Here is a 16521-nt window from a genome sequence, read left to right as displayed (position 1 = left end):
TGTCCCTGAACTGGGAGTGTACCCTGCCCTTACACTGTCTGTCCCTGAACTGGGAGTGTACCCTGCCCTTACACTGTCTGTCCCTGAACTGGGAGTGTACCATGCCGTTACACTGTCTGTCCCTGAACTGGGAGTGTACCCTGCCGTTACACTGTCTGTCCCTGAACTGGGAGTGTACCCTGCCGTTACACTGTCTGTCCTGAACTGGTAGTGTACCCTGCCCTTACACTGTCTGTCCCTGAACTGGTAGTGTACCCTGCCGTTACACTGTCTGTCCCTGAACTGGTAGTGTACCCTGCCGTTACACTGTCTGTCCCTGAACTGGTAGTGTACCCTGCCGTTACACTGTCTGTCCCTGAACTGGTAGTGTACCCTGCCGTTACACTGTCTGTCCCTGAACTGGTAGTGTACCCTGCCGTTACACTGTCTGTCCCTGAACTGGGAGTGTACCCTGCCGTCACACTGTCTGTCCCTGAACTGGGAGTGTACCCTGCCGTCACACTGTCTGTCCCTGAACTGGCAGTGTACCCTGCCGTTACACTGTCTGATAATACATACAGCACAGAACACAGATGTGCATCCCAAATGGCACCCTATTGCTTAGTGCACTACTTTGGACCAGAGTCCTATGGGAAAGTAGTGCACTAAATACGGAATAGGGTGCCAATAGGGACACAGGCAGAAGCAGACATACAATCACTCTGGTTTTGAATGAAACCTCATTCATTATGTACCAGGGAAAAATTACACATGTATTCATTACAAATTCATAAATTACAAATTCATAAATTACAAATTCATAAATTACAAATTCCCTATGATTTCCATTCATGACTGGTTAAGAGGGATGACTCAGAGAACGTCCCATCACTGTTATAGACTTTCTTTTTTATTCTAGACCAGTAGCTCCTGTACAACCTTTGGATGAGTAAGTAGTCTGATGTTTCATCCATCCCGTCTGTCTATGTATCTCTCTGTTTGACTGGGTCTGTTGTTGGAGGATATTAACCTCTGATTTCACCTGTAATCCTTTCATTCGTTTCCAGAAAAGATAAGTTGGTTACTCTCCAGGTTGCAGATGCTGGCAGTTTATGTTTCCTGGCCTGCCCAGCCCCAAGCTACTCCTCTGGGGTCGGCCCAACCTGATCAGCCGGTGGAGATGGCTCCAGGCATACGCCAACCGGCCAGACACTAGGTCCAATGAGGCTGGGTCCACACCTGCCCAGAGGTTCCCTGCCGAACCCCCCAAACGTCCCCCCGAACCCTCCACTGGACCCCCCACTGGAGCTCCCACCGCTTCTTTGACCAACTTAGGTAGAGTCACAGAGTCAGGTAAGATGGAGCTGCTGTCGCTCCCCAGGAAGAGGTGATCCAGAGCCCGGTTCTGGAGGCTCTCCCTCAGGCTGCGGACCAGCTCCTCCATCCTGGCCACCAGATGGCGATCCTCCCAGGCCTACAAAAGAAAGACAAGTAGACGGTCAGAAAGATGCCAAAACCTTAGTAACCTATTAACAAATGATTCCAAACATACTGTACGTGTACATATGATAGAGCAGCTCAGCCTATAGAGGACAATAAATCAGGATGGATAACAGGCCTCCAATCAAATCAAAGTTTACTGTCATGTGAAAGGATGAGCAAAAAATTACAAATTACAATGGCAAAATACCCAAAAGACTAATGTATCAAAATAAATTACAAAAATATGTTTGCAAAGTATTGTATTTAATTGAAATGCATGCATTGTGTATATTAAAAGACAAAAATACATTTGCAAGTAACCCCCTTAACAAAATAGCAATGTCAGTAATGGTTACAGACACCTGGCCTGATTTGACTGTGACACGTATTTTATCCTCCTTAGTTTAATGCACTGACTGCTCCCGAGTGGAGTAGCGGACTAAGGCCCTGCGTCTCAGTACTCCTTAGTTTAATGCACTGACTGCTCCCGAGTGGAGCAGCGGACTAAGGCCCTGCGTCTCAGTACTCCTTAGTTTAATGCACTGACTGCTCCCGAGTGGTGCAGCGGACTAAGGCCCTGCGTCTCAGTGCTCCTTAGTTTAATGCACTGACTGCTCCCGAGTGGAGTAGCGGACTAAGGCCCTGCGTCTCAGTACTCCTTAGTTTAATGCACTGACTGCTCCCGAGTGGAGCAGCGGACTAAGGCCCTGCGTCTCAGTGCTCCTTAGTTTAATGCACTGACTGCTCCCGTGTGGAGCAGCGGACTAAGGCCCTGCGTCTCAGTACTCCTTAGTTTAATGCACTGACTGCTCCGAGTGGTGCAGCGGACTAAGGCCCTGCGTCTCAGTGCTCCTTAGTTTAATGCACTGACTGCTCCCGAGTGGAGCAGCGGACTAAGGCCCTGCGTCTCAGTACTCCTTAGTTTAATGCACTGACTGCTCCCGAGTGGTGCAGCGGACTAAGGCCATGTGTCTCAGTGCTCCTTAGTTTAATGCACTGACTGCTCCCGAGTGGTGCAGCGGACTAAGGCCCTGCGTCTCAGTGGTCCTTAGTTTAATGCACTGACTGCTCCCGAGTGGAGCAGCGGACTAAGGCCCTGCGTCTCAGTACTCCTTAGTTTAATGCACTGACTGCTCCCGAGTGGTGCAGTGGACTAAGGCCCTGCGTCTCAGTGCTCCTTAGTTTAATGCACTGACTGCTCCCGAGTGGAGCAGCGTACTAAGGCCCTGCGTCTCAGTGCTCCTTAGTTTAATGCACTGACTGCTCCCGAGTGGTGCAGCGGACTAAGGCCCTGCGTCTCAGTGCTCCTTAGTTTAATGCACTGACTGCTCCCGTGTGGAGCAGCGGACTAAGGCCCTGCGTCTCAGTGCTCCTTAGTTTAATGCACTGACTGCTCCCGAATGGTGCAGCGGACTAAGGCCCTGCGTCTCAGTGCTCCTTAGTTTAATGCACTGACTGCTCCCGAGTGGTGCAGCGGACTAAGGCCCTGCGTCTCAGTGCTCCTTAGTTTAATGCACTGACTGCTCCCGAATGGTGCAGCGGACTAAGGCCCTGCGTCTCAGTGCTCCTTAGTTTAATGCACTGACTGCTCCCGAATGGTGCAGCGGACTAAGGCCCTGCGTCTCAGTGTTCCTTAGTTTAATGCACTGACTGCTCCCGAGTGGTGCAGCGGACTAAGGCCCTGCGTCTCAGTACTCCTTAGTTTAATGCACTGACTGCTCCCGAGTGGTGCAGCGGACTAAGGCCCTGCGTCTCAGTGCTCCTTAGTTTAATGCACTGACTGCTCCCGAGTGGAGCAGCGGACTAAGGCCCTGCGTCTCAGTGCTCCTTAGTTTAATGCACTGACTGCTCCCGAGTGGAGCAGCGGACTAAGGCCCTGCGTCTCAGTGCTCCTTAGTTTAATGCACTGACTGCTCCCGAGTGGTGCAGCGGACTAAGGCCCTGCGTCTCAGTGCTCCTTAGTTTAATGCACTGACTGCTCCCGAGTGGTGCAGCGGACTAAGGCCCTGCGTCTCAGTGCTCCTTAGTTTAATGCACTGACTGCTCCCGAGTGGTGCAGCGGACTAAGGCCCTGCGTCTCAGTGCTCCTTAGTTTAATGCACTGACTGCTCCCGAGTGGAGCAGCGGACTAAGGCCCTGCGTCTCAGTGCTCCTTAGTTTAATGCACTGACTGCTCCCGAGTGGTGCAGCGGACTAAGGCCCTGCGTCTCAGTGGTCCTTAGTTTAATGCACTGACTGCTCCCGAGTGGAGCAGCGGACTAAGGCCCTGCGTCTCAGTGCTCCTTAGTTTAATGCACTGACTGCTCCCGAGTGGTGCAGCGGACTAAGGCCCTGCGTCTCAGTGCTCCTTAGTTTAATGCACTGACTGCTCCCGAGTGGAGCAGCGGACTAAGGCCCCTGCGTCTCAGTGCTCCTTAGTTTAATGCACTGACTGCTCCCGAGTGGTGCAGCGGACTAAGGCCCTGCGTCTCAGTGCTCCTTAGTTTAATGCACTGACTGCTCCCGAATGGTGCAGCGGACTAAGGCCCTGCGTCTCAGTGCTCCTTAGTTTAATGCACTGACTGCTCCCGAGTGGTGCAGCGGACTAAGGCCCTGCGTCTCAGTGCTCCTTAGTTTAATGCACTGACTGCTCCCGAATGGTGCAGCGGACTAAGGCCCTGCGTCTCAGTGCTCCTTAGTTTAATGCACTGACTGCTCCCGAATGGTGCAGCGGACTAAGGCCCTGCGTCTCAGTGCTCCTTAGTTTAATGCACTGACTGCTCCCGAGTGGTGCAGCGGACTAAGGCCCTGCGTCTCAGTGCTCCTTAGTTTAATGCACTGACTGCTCCCGAGTGGTGCAGCGGACTAAGGCCCTGCGTCTCAGTGCTCCTTAGTTTAATGCACTGACTGCTCCCGAGTGGAGCAGCGGACTAAGGCCCTGCGTCTCAGTACTCCTTAGTTTAATGCACTGACTGCTCCCGAGTGGAGCAGCGGACTAAGGCCCTGCGTCTCAGTGCTCCTTAGTTTAATGCACTGACTGCTCCCGAGTGGTGCAGCGGACTAAGGCCCTGCGTCTCAGTGCTCCTTAGTTTAATGCACTGACTGCTCCCGAGTGGTGCAGCGGACTAAGGCCCTGCGTCTCAGTGCTCCTTAGTTTAATGCACTGACTGCTCCCGAATGGTGCAGCGGACTAAGGCCCTGCGTCTCAGTGCTCCTTAGTTTAATGCACTGACTGCTCCCGAGTGGTGCAGCGGACTAAGGCCCTGCGTCTCAGTGCTCCTTAGTTTAATGCACTGACTGCTCCCGAATGGTGCAGCGGACTAAGGCCCTGCGTCTCAGTGCTCCTTAGTTTAATGCACTGACTGCTCCCGAATGGTGCAGCGGACTAAGGCCCTGCGTCTCAGTGCTCCTTAGTTTAATGCACTGACTGCTCCCGAGTGGTGCAGCGGACTAAGGCCCTGCGTCTCAGTACTCCTTAGTTTAATGCACTGACTGCTCCCGAGTGGTGCAGCGGACTAAGGCCCTGCGTCTCAGTACTCCTTAGTTTAATGCACTGACTGCTCCCGAGTGGAGCAGCGGACTAAGGCCCTGCGTCTCAGTACTCCTTAGTTTAATGCACTGACTGCTCCCGAGTGGAGCAGCGGACTAAGGCCCTGCGTCTCAGTGCTCCTTAGTTTAATGCACTGACTGCTCCCGAGTGGTGCAGCGGACTAAGGCCCTGCGTCTCAGTGCTCCTTAGTTTAATGCACTGACTGCTCCCGAGTGGTGCAGCGGACTAAGGCCCTGCGTCTCAGTGCTCCTTAGTTTAATGCACTGACTGCTCCCGAGTGGTGCAGCGGACTAAGGCCCTGCGTCTCAGTGCTCCTTAGTTTAATGCACTGACTGCTCCCGAGTGGAGCAGCGGACTAAGGCCCTGCGTCTCAGTGCTCCTTAGTTTAATGCACTGACTGCTCCCGAGTGGTGCAGCGGACTAAGGCCCTGCGTCTCAGTGCTCCTTAGTTTAATGCACTGACTGCTCCCGAGTGGTGCAGCGGACTAAGGCCCTGCGTCTCAGTGCTCCTTAGTTTAATGCACTGACTGCTCCCGAGTGGTGCAGCGGACTAAGGCCCTGCGTCTCAGTGCTCCTTAGTTTAATGCACTGACTGCTCCCGAGTGGTGCAGCGGACTAAGGCCCTGCGTCTCAGTGCTCCTTAGTTTAATGCACTGACTGCTCCCGAGTGGTGCAGCGGACTAAGGCCCTGCGTCTCAGTGCTCCTTAGTTTAATGCACTGACTGCTCCCGAGTGGTGCAGCGGACTAAGGCCCTGCGTCTCAGTGCTCCTTAGTTTAATGCACTGACTGCTCCCGAGTGGTGCAGCGGACTAAGGCCCTGCGTCTCAGTGCTCCTTAGTTTAATGCACTGACTGCTCCCGTGTGGAGCAGCGGACTAAGGCCCTGCGTCTCAGTGCTCCTTAGTTTAATGCACTGACTGCTCCCGAATGGTGCAGCGGACTAAGGCCCTGCGTCTCAGTGCTCCTTAGTTTAATGCACTGACTGCTCCCGAGTGGTGCAGCGGACTAAGGCCCTGCGTCTCAGTGCTCCTTAGTTTAATGCACTGACTGCTCCCGAATGGTGCAGCGGACTAAGGCCCTGCGTCTCAGTGCTCCTTAGTTTAATGCACTGACTGCTCCCGAATGGTGCAGCGGACTAAGGCCCTGCGTCTCAGTGCTCCTTAGTTTAATGCACTGACTGCTCCCGAGTGGTGCAGCGGACTAAGGCCCTGCGTCTCAGTACTCCTTAGTTTAATGCACTGACTGCTCCCGAGTGGTGCAGCGGACTAAGGCCCTGCGTCTCAGTGCTCCTTAGTTTAATGCACTGACTGCTCCCGAGTGGAGCAGCGGACTAAGGCCCTGCGTCTCAGTACTCCTTAGTTTAATGCACTGACTGCTCCCGAGTGGAGCAGCGGACTAAGGCCCTGCGTCTCAGTGCTCCTTAGTTTAATGCACTGACTGCTCCCGAGTGGTGCAGCGGACTAAGGCCCTGCGTCTCAGTGCTCCTTAGTTTAATGCACTGACTGCTCCCGAGTGGTGCAGCGGACTAAGGCCCTGCGTCTCAGTGCTCCTTAGTTTAATGCACTGACTGCTCCCGAGTGGTGCAGCGGACTAAGGCCCTGCGTCTCAGTGCTCCTTAGTTTAATGCACTGACTGCTCCCGAGTGGAGCAGCGGACTAAGGCCCTGCGTCTCAGTGCTCCTTAGTTTAATGCACTGACTGCTCCCGAGTGGTGCAGCGGACTAAGGCCCTGCGTCTCAGTGGTCCTTAGTTTAATGCACTGACTGCTCCCGAGTGGAGCAGCGGACTAAGGCCCTGCGTCTCAGTGCTCCTTAGTTTAATGCACTGACTGCTCCCGAGTGGTGCAGCGGACTAAGGCCCTGCGTCTCAGTGCTCCTTAGTTTAATGCACTGACTGCTCCCGAGTGGAGCAGCGGACTAAGGCCCTGCGTCTCAGTGCTCCTTAGTTTAATGCACTGACTGCTCCCGAGTGGTGCAGCGGACTAAGGCCCTGCGTCTCAGTGCTCCTTAGTTTAATGCACTGACTGCTCCCGAATGGTGCAGCGGACTAAGGCCCTGCGTCTCAGTGCTCCTTAGTTTAATGCACTGACTGCTCCCGAGTGGTGCAGCGGACTAAGGCCCTGCGTCTCAGTGCTCCTTAGTTTAATGCACTGACTGCTCCCGAATGGTGCAGCGGACTAAGGCCCTGCGTCTCAGTGCTCCTTAGTTTAATGCACTGACTGCTCCCGAATGGTGCAGCGGACTAAGGCCCTGCGTCTCAGTGCTCCTTAGTTTAATGCACTGACTGCTCCCGAGTGGTGCAGCGGACTAAGGCCCTGCGTCTCAGTGCTCCTTAGTTTAATGCACTGACTGCTCCCGAGTGGTGCAGCGGACTAAGGCCCTGCGTCTCAGTGCTCCTTAGTTTAATGCACTGACTGCTCCCGAGTGGAGCAGCGGACTAAGGCCCTGCGTCTCAGTGCTCCTTAGTTTAATGCACTGACTGCTCCCGAGTGGAGCAGCGGACTAAGGCCCTGCGTCTCAGTGCTCCTTAGTTTAATGCACTGACTGCTCCCGAGTGGTGCAGCGGACTAAGGCCCTGCGTCTCAGTGCTCCTTAGTTTAATGCACTGACTGCTCCCGAGTGGTGCAGCGGACTAAGGCCCTGCGTCTCAGTGCTCCTTAGTTTAATGCACTGACTGCTCCCGAGTGGTGCAGCGGACTAAGGCCCTGCGTCTCAGTGCTCCTTAGTTTAATGCACTGACTGCTCCCGAGTGGAGCAGCGGACTAAGGCCCTGCGTCTCAGTGCTCCTTAGTTTAATGCACTGACTGCTCCCGAGTGGTGCAGCGGACTAAGGCCCTGCGTCTCAGTGGTCCTTAGTTTAATGCACTGACTGCTCCCGAGTGGAGCAGCGGACTAAGGCCCTGCGTCTCAGTGCTCCTTAGTTTAATGCACTGACTGCTCCCGAGTGGTGCAGCGGACTAAGGCCCTGCGTCTCAGTGCTCCTTAGTTTAATGCACTGACTGCTCCCGAGTGGAGCAGCGGACTAAGGCCCTGCGTCTCAGTGCTCCTTAGTTTAATGCACTGACTGCTCCCGAGTGGTGCAGCGGACTAAGGCCCTGCGTCTCAGTGCTCCTTAGTTTAATGCACTGACTGCTCCCGAATGGTGCAGCGGACTAAGGCCCTGCGTCTCAGTGCTCCTTAGTTTAATGCACTGACTGCTCCCGAGTGGTGCAGCGGACTAAGGCCCTGCGTCTCAGTGCTCCTTAGTTTAATGCACTGACTGCTCCCGAATGGTGCAGCGGACTAAGGCCCTGCGTCTCAGTGCTCCTTAGTTTAATGCACTGACTGCTCCCGAATGGTGCAGCGGACTAAGGCCCTGCGTCTCAGTGCTCCTTAGTTTAATGCACTGACTGCTCCCGAGTGGTGCAGCGGACTAAGGCCCTGCGTCTCAGTACTCCTTAGTTTAATGCACTGACTGCTCCCGAGTGGTGCAGCGGACTAAGGCCCTGCGTCTCAGTACTCCTTAGTTTAATGCACTGACTGCTCCCGAGTGGAGCAGCGGACTAAGGCCCTGCGTCTCAGTGCTCCTTAGTTTAATGCACTGACTGCTCCCGAGTGGAGCAGCGGACTAAGGCCCTGCGTCTCAGTGCTCCTTAGTTTAATGCACTGACTGCTCCCGAGTGGTGCAGCGGACTAAGGCCCTGCGTCTCAGTGCTCCTTAGTTTAATGCACTGACTGCTCCCGAGTGGTGCAGCGGACTAAGGCCCTGCGTCTCAGTGCTCCTTAGTTTAATGCACTGACTGCTCCCGAGTGGTGCAGCGGACTAAGGCCCTGCGTCTCAGTGCTCCTTAGTTTAATGCACTGACTGCTCCCGAGTGGAGCAGCGGACTAAGGCCCTGCGTCTCAGTGCTCCTTAGTTTAATGCACTGACTGCTCCCGAGTGGTGCAGCGGACTAAGGCCCTGCGTCTCAGTGCTCCTTAGTTTAATGCACTGACTGCTCCCGAGTGGTGCAGCGGACTAAGGCCCTGCGTCTCAGTGCTCCTTAGTTTAATGCACTGACTGCTCCCGAGTGGTGCAGCGGACTAAGGCCCTGCGTCTCAGTGCTCCTTAGTTTAATGCACTGACTGCTCCCGAGTGGTGCAGCGGACTAAGGCCCTGCGTCTCAGTGCTCCTTAGTTTAATGCACTGACTGCTCCCGAGTGGAGCAGCGGACTAAGGCCCTGCGTCTCAGTACTCCTTAGTTTAATGCACTGACTGCTCCCGAGTGGAGCAGCGGACTAAGGCCCTGCGTCTCAGTACTCCTTAGTTTAATGCACTGACTGCTCCCGAGTGGTGCAGCGGACTAAGGCCCTGCGTCTCAGTACTCCTTAGTTTAATGCACTGACTGCTCCCGAGTGGAGCAGCGGACTAAGGCCCTGCGTCTCAGTACTCCTTAGTTTAATGCACTGACTGCTCCCGAGTGGAGCAGCGGACTAAGGCCCTGCGTCTCAGTGCTAAAGGCTTCACTACAGACCCTGGTTCCATTCCAGGCTGTATCATTACCGGCCGTGATTGGGAATCCCATAGGGCCGTGCACAATTGGCCCAGCGTCGTCCGGATTAGGGTTTGGGGTTTGTAAATAAGAATTTGTTCTTAACTGACTTGCCTATTAAAGGTATGGTGTAACCTGTAGTACATATTAAAGGTAGGGTGTAACCTGTCGTACCTATTAAAGGTATGGTGTAACCGGTAGTACCTATTAAAGGTATGGTGTAACCTGTAATACCTATTAAAGGTATGGTGTAACATGTAGTACCTATTAAAGGTATGGTGTAACCTGTAGTACCTATTAAAGGTATGCTGTAACCTGTAGTACCTATTAAAGGTATGCTGTAACCTGTAGTACCTATTAAAGGTATGGTGTAACCTGTAGTACCTATTAAAGGTATGGTGTAACATGTAGTACCTATTAAAGGTATGGTGTAACCTCTAGTACCTATTAAAGGTATGGTGTAACCTGTAGTACCTATTAAAGGTATGGTGTAACCTGTAGTACATATTAAATGTATGTTGTAATCTGTAGTACCTATTAAAGGTATGGTGTAACCTGTAGTACCTATTAAAGGTATGGTGTAACCTCTAGTACCTATTAAATGTATGGTGTAACCTCTAGTACCTATTAAAGGTATGGTGTAACCTCTAGTACCTATTAAAGGTATGGTGTAACCTCTAGTACCTATTAAAGGTATGGTGTTTCCTACCTCTGCAGGAGAGCTGAGTAGCAGACGCAGCCAGGCCGTCTTCAGTGTGTAGGAGGAGAGGACTGACCTCCAGAGCGCCCCCCGGTGGCTGTCCAGTGCCTGGCCACCCAGGTCACGCAGGGCCTTGGTCAGCTGGAGCACCTTGAGGTGGCAGGAGGGCTGTGGTGAGCGGCCCCGGAGCCAGCCCAGCAGACGCTGCTCCTGGCGGGGGAAGAACAAAGTCCACAGGTCCCTCTCCTCGCTCTGCTGGTTCTGGTGCTGGTCTGGAATGAATGGATGAGAATGAAAGGAGAGAATGGATGGATGGATGGATGGATGGATGGATGGATGGATGGATGGATGGATGGATGGATGGATGGATGGATGGTTGGATGGATGGATGGATGGATGGATGGATGGATGGATGGATGGATGGATGGATGGATGGATGGATGGATGGTTGGATGGATGGATGGATGGATGGATGAAGGACAGAAGGAAGTAAAGAAAGAAGAAAATAATTAAGGAAGGAAGTAGGGAAGGAAAGAAGGAGACAGGGAATTAAATAGTGAATTAAATAATGAATGAATAATGAATTAATGAACAAAGAAAGGAGAGAAATGAAGAAAGAGTAATATACTTTATTGAATTTGTAAATGATATCATATATTTACCCCTGATCACCTGAACATACCTGTATTTGACATCGCCACTGAGGCCGTCGTTTCCATGGGAACCAGGTAGACCCCGTCTCCGAGGGGGATGGCAGGGAGGAGCCGTATTGCCATGGAGATGTGACAGCAGACGTAGTCGGAACGCGGTGTGAGTCGGAGCTGCACACGGTCGTCGGCGAGAGCCAGACTCAGCGTACAGCGCTGCTCGAAAGGGTAGCGCACGGTTGCTAGGCAACGCTGGACCGCCGGGTAGAACCAACGGAGGACGGAGTCCGGGGTCAGGCGATAGACTCCGCCCCCTCCTCCTCCTCCTCCTCCTGACACTGCCGTGACCCCTGATAATGACCTCGATGACCTTTCGGGCGACCCCCGAGAGGGGGTCATTCGTAAAAACGTGTCAGTGAAGTTGCGGTGTTTTCGTAGCCAGTCACCATGGCGAGGAGTCTCTAGACTGCACCGCGGCACCCCGCTCCACCCACCGCCCTCTGAACTTTCCCATTTCATCTCGTCCATCACCTCGTCCTTCAAGACGTCCTTCCCTTCTTCTTTGACCTCTGTCTGCTCCTCCATCTTGCTGTCGTCCTTCTGGACTTCCTTCACTTTATTGCTTCTTACCCTCATCCTGTTCCCCTTCCCCGACTTTCTCCCGTTCTCTTTAACCTCCCCCCTCTGCTCCCTCACATCCTCCTTGCCCTCCCCCTTCCCCGACTTTCTCCCGTTCTCTTTAACCTCCCCCCTCTCCTCCCTCACATCCCCCTTGCCCTCCCCCTTCCCTGACTTTCTCCCGTTCTCTTTAACCTCCCCCCTCTCCTCCCTCACATCCCCCTTGCCCTCCCCCTTCCCTGACTTTCTCCCGTTCTCTTTAACCTCCCCCCTCTCCTCCCTCACATCCCCCTTGCCCTCCCCCTTCCCCGACTTTCTCCCGTTCTCTTTAACCTCCTCCCTCTCCTCCCTCACGTCCCCCTTGCCCTCCCCTTTCCCTGAATTTCTCCCGTTCTCTTTAACCTCCCCCCTCTGCTCCCTCACATCTCCCTTGCCCTCCCCTTTCCCTGACTTTCTCCAGTTCTCTTTAACCTCCACCCTCTTGTTATTTTCCTCAGCTCTCGTGTCCCCCTTCTCTTTTTTCTCCTCACCCCTCACATCACTCTTGCCCTCCCCCTTCTCCTCTCCTCTCTCGTCCTTCTTCTCCTCCCCCCTCCTCTCCCCTCTGTATACTCGTGGCTCCAATTTCAGTTCTCGGGGAATCTTCAGAGGTACCAGGATATCATAGTAATCTGGAGCGCCCACCTTGTGCTCCTCGTATGAACTGCCCACCTGCAACCAGACCAGACAAACAAGGATTATGTGAGTCCCAAATTGCACCCCAATTCCCGAGAAGTTTGTTTACGTAGACCATCAACTATGTTAACTAATTAATAATTTAACTACAAAAGAGAACATGTTATCTTCCGAAACTCACCTGCAGGAAGTCTCCCCGGAACGCCAGAGAGGACTCTGGGATACCTCCAGTGGCACGTCCGGCTCTGACCAGCTCCCCGACCAGTTTGGCCACGTGGGCCTTGCTGTGCCCCAGGACGTGAGGAGACAGACGCACCCAGCGCTCGTAGTAGTCCTCCAGGACCTCTCGACGAGACCAACCCGATTTCAGAGCCCCGTCAGCGGCCTCGAGAGGCACCCTCTGGGGCCCTCCTGGGTGGGTGGAGCAGTACCTGCAGTTACACATTGATATTTGAGTCAATTCATATTTGAACAGATGGATACTTAGTGCAATCAAGGGCACGACAGCATTATGAGTATTATTATGAGTTTTCAAAAGCAGAAGCAAACATCACCGTAGTAACCGTGCAACTCAAACAGAGGGAGAGACAGACAGAAAGACTGTCACGTCCTGACCATAGAAAGCCTGTATTTTCTATGGTAGAGTAGGTCAGGGCGTGACTAGGGGTTTTAGTCTAGTTTATATTTTCTATGTGGGGTTCTAGTTTGTTTTTTCTATGTTGGTGTTTGGTATGATTCCCAATTAGAAGCAGCTGGCTATCGTTGTCTCTAATTGGGGATCATATTTAAGTAGCATTTTTTCCACCTGTGTTTTATGGGATATTGTTTTGAGTTATTGCACGTAGCATCTCTGTAGTCACGGTTTGTTGTTTCGTTTGTTTGTTTATTGTTTGTTTTGCTAAGTTTCACTATTAAATAATTATGTGGAACTCAACATACGCTGCGCCTTGGTCCGTCAATACAAACGATCGTGACAAAGACAGAGAGAGAGAGAGAGAGAGAGGAAAAACACCTACCTGGAGGTGACAGCCCCCCTAGACACAACTATGACAAAACAACCAACAAAAACGGGTCACAACTCCTGCAGCTCTGTCACATGCTGGGTCTGTTCGTAGTCAATAGTAGGCTTCAATAGTAGGCTTCAATAGTAGGCTTCGATGGGACTCTCACGGTAGGTACTCCTGCAGCTCTGTCGCACGCTGGGTCTGTACGTAGTCAATAGTAGGCTTCAATAGTAGGCTTCGATGGGACTCTCACGGTAGGTACACCTACAGCTCTGTCGCACGCTGGGTCTGTTCGTAGTCAATAGTAGGCTTCAATAGTAGGCTTCGATGGGACTCTCACGGTAGGTACTCCTGCAGCTCTGTCACACGCTGGGTCTGTTCGTAGTCAATAGTAGGCTTCAATAGTAGGCTTCGATGGGACTCTCACGGTAGGTACTCCTGCAGCTCTGTCGCATGCTGGGTCTGTACGTAGTCAATAGTAGGCTTCAATAGTAGGCTTCGATGGGACTCTCACGGTAGGTACACCTACAGCTCATCCCTTGGCAGTAGTGCTGTAGATTACTTTATCACTGACCTCAACCCAGAGTCTCTCAGAGCGTTCACAGTCAGCCCACTGACACCCCAATCAGATCATAGCAAAATCACAGTCTACTTCAACAGAGCAATACTCAATCATGAGGCATCAAAGCCAAAGGAACTGAGTAATATTAAGAAATGCTATAGATGGAAGGAATGTAGTGTAGAAACCTACCAAAAAACAATTAGGGAACAATGAATTCAATCCCTTTTAGACAACTTCCTGGACAAAATGTTTCACCGTAATAGTGAAGGTGTAAACCTGGCAGTAGAAAACCTCAACAGTATATTTAACCTCTCAGCTTCCCTACTGAATCTAAACATGTCAAGCAAACAACCTAAGAAATAAATTGAGAAACCTATCCAACCAAAAACATAGAGACCCAGAAAACCTGAGCCTACGCCTTCACTATGGTGAATCACTAAAACAATTCATAAACACACTAGGGAAAAAGAAGGAACAGCACGTCAGAAATCAACTCAATGTAACTGAAGAATCCATAGACTCTAACCACTTCTGGGAAAACACTAAACAAACAACAACATGAAGAGTTACGAAGATGTTTGGGTAAATCACTTCTCCAATCTTTTTGGTTCTATAACTAAGACTACCAGAACCCACTGGATTCTCCAATTACATTGAATGAACTACAGGACAAAATACAAACCCCTCCAACCCAAAAAGTCCTGTAGTGTTGATGGTATCCTAAATAAAATAATAAAATATACAGACCACAAATTCCAATTGGCTATACTTAAACTCTTTAACATTATCCTCAGCTCTGGCATCTTCCCCAATATTTGGAACCAAGGACTGATCACCACAATACACAAAAGTGGAGACAAATTTGACCCCAACAACTACCATGGGATATGTGTCAACACCAACCTTGGGAAAATCCTCGTAAAATCTACGTAAAACACCAAATAATGCATGCAGAGCAGAATTAATGATCAAACTCCAGAAATGAGACATTAAATTCTACATCCACCTAAAAGGAAACGATTCCCAAACCTTCCATAACAAAGCCATCACCTACAGAGACATGAACCTGGAGAAGAGTCCCCTAAGCAAGCTGGTCCTGGGGCTCTGTTCACAAACACAAACAGACCCCACAGAGCCCCAGGACAGCAACACAATTAGACCCAAACAAATCATGAGAAAACAACAAGATAATTAGTTGACACATTGAAAAGAATGAGAAAAAACCCCAGAGTAAACTAGAATGCTATTTGTCCCTAAACAGAGAGCACACAATGGCAGAATACCTGACCACTGTGACTGACCCAAACTTAAGGAAAGCTTTGATTATGTACAGACTCAGTGAGCATAGCCTTGCTATTGAGAAAGGCCGCCGTAGGCAGACCTCCCTCTCAAGAGAAGACAGGCCATGTGCACACTGCCCACAAAATGAGGTGGAAACTGAGCTGCACTTCCTAACCTCCTGCCAAATATATGACCATATTAGAGACACATATTTCCCTCAGATTACACAGACCCACAAATAATTTGAAAACAAATCCAATTTTGATAAACTCCCATATCTCCTGGGTGAAATACCACAGTGTGCAATCACAGCAGCAAGATTTGTGACTTGTTCCCACAAGAAAAGGTCAACCAGTGAAGAACAAACACCATTGTAAATACAAACCCATATTTATGTTTATTTATTTTCTCTTTTGTACTTTATCTATTTGCATGTAATTACAACACTGTATATACACAGACAATATGACATTTAAAATGTATATTCCTTTGGAAGTTTTGTGTGTAATTTTTATTGTAATTTATTTATTTTTTATTTCAGTTTTGTATATTATCCATTTAAATTGGTTTGGCAATGTAAACATGTGTTTCACATGACAATAAACCCATTTGAATTGAATTGAACTGAATTGAGAGAGAGTGGGAGAGAGAGCGAGAGTAAGACAGAGAGAGTGGGAGAGAGACGGACAAGAGAGAGAGAGAGCGTAAGATAGAGAAAGAGAGAGAAAGAGAGAAGATATGATGTGTGTGGGACTGGGTACCTTATGAAGAGGTAGCAGAGGACACAGGCCAGTAGTAGTTTGATGAGGGAGAAAAAGACAGGAGGGCCTGGTCAAAGCAGGGCTCTGTCCAGCCTCGTACCCAGGATCGGGGCCTGATTCTGGGCTTAGCCAGTGGGTTATGTGGTGGTGGAAAACCAGACCAGTCAACACACAGGTCAACAGAGGCCAGAACACCCGCAGGTTAAGAGTGTACACACTCATCCTCCTCTCTCTCTCTCTCTCTCTCTCTCTCTGTCTCTCTCTCTGTCTCTCTCTCTGTCTCTCTCTCTGTCTCTCGCTCTCTCTCTCTCTCTGTCTCTCTCTGTCTCTCTCTCGCTCTCTCGCTCTCTCTCTGTCTCTCTCTCTTCTCGTTCCCTCTCTCTCTTCTCGTTCCCTCTCTCTCTTCTCGTTCCCCCTCTCTCCTCCTTTCTGTTGCTCCTAGGTTCCTTCGTTCCTTCTCTTTCTTGTCTGTCTAGGACTTGTTCTTTAGCGATGCCAGAGAACTGAGACAGGGTCAGGGCAGGCTAACCATCATGACACACACGCTGACACACACACGCTGACTCTCTCTCTCTCTCTCGTCTTTTCCCTCCTCTGCGCCTCTATGTTCTTCTCTCGTTTTCTCCTCTCCTTCCTTCTTGTAACAGAACTCCCACTTCTTATTCTTCTCTCCTCTCCAGCTTGTTTGTTCAGTTTAAAGTCAGTTGAAGTTCCTCTTCAGAAGTTGCCCTCCTTTTCCTCCTCTCTTCTTCAATCTGTCCGTCTTGTTTTACC

At 51.1% G+C, this 16521-nt stretch overlaps 2 protein-coding genes across 2 annotated transcripts; both read right to left on the bottom strand.

The window, feature by feature from the left end:
• Positions 1-210: 210 nt before the first annotated feature.
• On the bottom strand, positions 211-11515 carry LOC120041104 (inositol 1,4,5-trisphosphate receptor-interacting protein-like 2). Its single transcript, XM_038986070.1, has 3 exons — positions 10882-11515; positions 10209-10471; positions 211-1453 (listed from the first exon to the last, which is right to left on the bottom strand). Exons 1-3 carry the CDS (start codon positions 11480-11482, stop codon positions 1061-1063), a joined length of 1257 nt encoding a protein of 418 aa, XP_038841998.1. The 5' UTR covers positions 11483-11515; the 3' UTR covers positions 211-1060.
• A 23-nt stretch (positions 11516-11538) lies between these two features.
• Positions 11539-12806, bottom strand: LOC120041103 (cylicin-2-like). The gene is made up of 3 exons (XM_038986069.1): positions 12321-12806; positions 11640-12175; positions 11539-11548 (listed from the first exon to the last, which is right to left on the bottom strand). The coding sequence occupies exons 1-3, from the start codon at positions 12582-12584 to the stop codon at positions 11539-11541; spliced, it is 810 nt and encodes a 269-aa protein (XP_038841997.1). The 5' UTR covers positions 12585-12806.
• Between the last annotated feature and the right edge of the window lie 3715 nt (positions 12807-16521).

The sequence above is a fragment of the Salvelinus namaycush genome, unplaced genomic scaffold (genome assembly GCF_016432855.1).
Source record: "Salvelinus namaycush isolate Seneca unplaced genomic scaffold, SaNama_1.0 Scaffold4059, whole genome shotgun sequence".
Taxonomy (NCBI): Eukaryota; Metazoa; Chordata; class Actinopteri; order Salmoniformes; family Salmonidae; genus Salvelinus; species Salvelinus namaycush.
The sequence above is the reverse complement of the archived record's forward strand: the minus strand, read 5'-3'. Positions and strand labels throughout refer to the sequence as shown.